The sequence below is a fragment of the Gossypium hirsutum genome, chromosome A11, assembly GCF_007990345.1.
Source record: "Gossypium hirsutum isolate 1008001.06 chromosome A11, Gossypium_hirsutum_v2.1, whole genome shotgun sequence".
Taxonomy (NCBI): Eukaryota; Viridiplantae; Streptophyta; class Magnoliopsida; order Malvales; family Malvaceae; genus Gossypium; species Gossypium hirsutum.
In genome coordinates this window covers 119,861,236-119,865,620 of record NC_053434.1, presented here as the reverse complement: position 1 = coordinate 119,865,620, position 4,385 = coordinate 119,861,236, and the positions used below count along the sequence as shown (strand labels likewise).

General features: G+C 37.3%; 1 protein-coding gene across 1 annotated transcript; it reads right to left on the bottom strand.

Annotated features, from left to right (window-relative positions):
* Window positions 1-300: 300 nt before the first annotated feature.
* LOC107954666 (uncharacterized) lies at window positions 301-3,614 on the bottom strand. Its single transcript, XM_016890295.1, has 5 exons — window positions 3,484-3,614; window positions 2,155-2,318; window positions 1,250-1,435; window positions 921-1,139; window positions 301-731 (listed from the first exon to the last, which is right to left on the bottom strand). Exons 1-5 carry the CDS (start codon window positions 3,612-3,614, stop codon window positions 301-303), a joined length of 1,131 nt encoding a protein of 376 aa, XP_016745784.1.
* Window positions 3,615-4,385: the final 771 nt, after the last annotated feature.

Sequence of the window (4,385 nt, the reverse complement as noted above, 5' to 3'; positions counted from 1 at the left end):
TTTCTGCTTCAAGAAGAAAATCCAGCAAAATCTGGTGTGATCATCAATAAACAAGATGAAGTACCTACTTCCATTCAGTGATTCATTCTTCATAGGGCCATACACATCAGTGTGCACTAGCTGCAGCTTTTCAGATGCTCTTTAGGCCTTATCTGAAGGAAATGGAAGCCTGGCCTGCTTTCCTAGCTGACACACCTAACAAACATCTTCATTTTGTACTGAATTAGTGAAACTTTCAACTAATTCTTCATTGATCATCTGAGCCATTGATCTAAAATTGACATGACCAAGTCTTTGATGTCAAAGCTTGGATTCATCAATAGAAGTTGTATAAGCTGAGTTTGAAGCCTTGTTCCAATCAAAAACAAAGCTTTTATCTGTTATGGCTACTGTCATGAGCATGGATCCACTTGGATCCCTAATTTTGCACTCACTGCCTTTGAACACCACAGCATAGCCCTTTTCAAGCAACTGAGCAATACTGAGCAAGTTTTTGTCAATTTTAGGTACAAATAACACATTTGAAATGAGTTTGTTACCTGTGGGAGTGCATATCAACACATCCCCTTTGCCCTCTGCTTTGATAAAGTGCCCATTGCCAACTTTTACTTTGGTCATGCAGCTTTTGTCTAATGACTTGAAAATGGCTGCATTTGGTGACATGTGATTAGCGCAGCCACTGTCTAGGAGCCATCCATTTGACACTTTCTTTTGAGTAGCTGAGCAGGAGACTGCAAAGACTTGCTCCTTATGGTCACTACCCTCTTTAGCTACTCAAGCCTCAGCCTTTTGCTGCTGTAGTTGGTTCTGTCTTGGTCTGCTTTTGCAAACTCTTTCAACATGCCCCATCTTCTTGCAATGTTGGCGTTGAGCATCTGGTCTAAACTAGCATTTAGCCTCTGGATGACTAGGTCTTTTACAATGCCTGCAGGGTCTATCCCATCTTCTTGGAGCATCTGACTTAGGCTTGTCTTTCAAAGTCTTCTTGCCTTTGTAGGTAGTGGTACTCGAGTCAAGCTTGGTTTTGGCTTGGAAAGCACCCTCTTGGTGCTCCTCCAGTCTGCTGCCTTTTCTTTGCTCTTGTGCATAAAGAGCATTGATCAGCTCAGTTAATGTGATGCTAGTCAGATCCCTTGAGTCTTAAAGAGAGGATATTTTTGCCTCATACCTCTCAGGTAAGGTTGAGATCACCTTCTTCACTATTCTTGCTTCATTGAACTACTCTCCAAGAAGCCCTTATACTGTTAACCACAGCCATAATTCTGTCTGAATACAGCTTGACAGTTTCTTCCTTTTTCATCAAATTCTCGAAGTCCCTTCTCAAGTTCAATAGCTGTTGCTGCCTTTGTTCTCTCAGTCCCTTGAAACTCCTCCTTCAGTCTGTCCCAAGCGTGTTTTGGTGTCTCACAGGCTATGATCCTTGTGAAGATCACATCTGACACACAGTTCTAAATGTAGGACATGGCTTTGTGCCTCTTGGTCCTTTCATCAGCATGTTGCCTGATTTGAGCCACTGTTGGATTGGCTCTCAATGGTGCTGGTTCAGCATCTGAGTTGATCACCTCCCACAGGTCGAATGCCTGCAGGTAGGTCCTCATTTTGACCACCCAAATGTGATAGCCCTCTCCATTAAAGGCTGGTGGTGCTGTTGGTGAGAAGCCTGATGACGCTATCGATTTAAGGTTAAATTGCTATAGGTCTACTGAGATTATAGCTCTAGATACCAATTGTTGGTGTTGAGAGCAAAGAGCAAACAAGTTTTGAACTAAAACTTGAGCATCAAAGCTAGATGCTTGTTGACCAAACAAGCAGAATTCAAGAACAAAATTTGAAAAGCAAAGAACAATGGAGAATATGGAAGGAAAATCTGATGATTTCATTCAAAATGAACATTGGCATAATGCCATTACATATACCAGATATAAGCTGGTCATTACAAGTGAAATTCACCTAAACATCTACCTAACTCCACTAAAACACATTGAAACTTGATAAACTAACTTGTACACTTAGTAAAGCTGATTTATCAGCTCGACATCACCTAATTACATCATATACTTCACCTACTAAGTTCAAAAGTACCTAAATTACATGTCATCAACTAAACAAGAACAAAATGAATTGAATTTCATCAGTAGCACTTGGTACAACAACCTTTGCATGGCTCGAGCTGCTTGGTTTGCTTCTTTACTGCTCCTAGTGCTACATGCTGACCAATCTTCATCACCCCTCCACCACCGTACATGGTTTTCAGGGTGGAATCTGGTTCATAAGCCCTCGAAGCCCCCTTGTTCTTGTTGGAGTTGGAATCATCATTTCTAATTAGCACCGTAAAAATATATATCAACCATTAATCAAAAGCTTCTTTTTCAGGGTTAATGACAAGAAAAAAATAAAGAGCTGCAAACTACAAAGCCCCCTTGGCTCCAATGCAGAAACAGTAATATAGGGAGAATCCAACTAAGAACAGCTGAAAAAAAAACTTGCTATTTGTATGCATAATTTATTTTTACTATTGGTATTTAGATAATTTAATAGAGATAATATTTTTACTATTTGTATGCATAATTTATTTTAAATATTAGAAGCTATTATTCAATTATCTCCATCCTTAATTACTTTTAATAATTTTGAACTGTTATTAAATAGGTGCAGTCTATTACACATTATATTGTGAAATATATTTAACATAATTAAATTTTATAAAAATGATATGTATAAATTTGAAATTTATTCTTATAGTTTTATTTCTAAGTATTTAGTTTGTTTACTTTTTCAAATTTCAAAATCAAGATTTAATTGTTAACACATTTTTTCTTTAAATTTGTTTGTGTAATATTTTAAAATTTTTAAAAAATATACATTTACTTCTAATATTGTTTCTAGAAAAAGTTGAATTGGAATTTTGGTAGATAAAACGACAAAAGCATGAAGATCACTATGTGCCAAATTCACCCACCTTCCTTTTCTTATACAAAATTTTAAAGAGTTTCACGATGATGCCCTCAAGAAAAGAAAGTATACATTAAAGGAAAAAGGAATTGTGTAATGAGTGATGTCAGCTTCACCAATTATTTCTTCTTATCACATGCCAAAGCAATTTCCTTGTACAGACTGGGAAAACTCCTAGAATTTTGTCGAGTTTTATATAGTACGGACTACCAAGTGTATGAAGTCGACCAAACACATAGATTACTTCATCTATAATAAATATTAATCATAATGTCATGTTTGATCATGCTTGTGTTGCTGCTTTTCCTCTTGGTTGTTGCATCTTCAGATATCCACCAGGGCCAGTTTAGTTTCAATGGTTACTTCAATGCGAGGGAGTTACAGTCGTAGATTCAAGTGGCCTGTTTGAACTTACAAATAACAGAGGCAGGATAGGTGGTCAAATCTTCTACAAGAATTCGATCCAGTTCAAGAACTTCACAAATGCTACTATTTCCTCCTTCTCAACTACATTCATTTTTGCAATTGTACCGAAATACACCCACCTTGATGGCAATGGATTGGCCTTCGTAATCTCCCCCAATGATGAAATTTCTAGAGCTCTTCTCACCCAGTATATCAGTCTTTTCAATGCAACGAACATGGGCTTGGACTCGAGCCATGCTTTGATGATTGAGCTGGACACGGTTCGGGACTTTGCAGTCAATGACTTAGACGACAACCATGTGACATCGACATGATCAATAGCCCACTATCAGTGACAGCTGCTTCTGCTGGGTATTTCACTGATTAATGTGAGTTCAAAAATCTCAACCTCAAGAGTGGAGATCTAATGCATGTTTAGGTTGAATACGACGAGGTCGAGAAGCAACTCGATGTTACATTGTACCCCATCAATGTAACGAAGCCAAAAACTCCACTTTTATTCTTGAAAAAAGGATCGTCTCTATATTTGTACGAGTCTATGTTTGTCGACTTCACGTCACCCACTGGTCTTCTTGTATTTTCACACTACATATTGGCATAGAGTTTTGTTGGTATCGGAAACAAAGAGCAAGCAAGCTAAGTTGAAACTTGAGCAGCAAGGCTTGAGGCTTGCAGAAGAAACATGCAGAAATTTAAGAACAAAATTTTTAAAAAGTAAAAAGAAAAAGAAGATAAATGGAGAGAAAATGTGGAAGAAAATCTAATGAATTTTTATTCAATTATAACATTGGCACAATGCCATTACACATACCAGACAAGGGTTGGTCATTACAAGCAAATTTTCACCTAAACTTTTACCTAACACCACTAAAACACATTGAAACTTGGTAAATTAACTTGCACACACACAAAAAAAGCTGATTTTCAGCTCAATCACTACTTAATTACATCAAACATCATACCAACTTGGTTCAAAATAAACTGAATTACAAAATGTTGATTTAAAG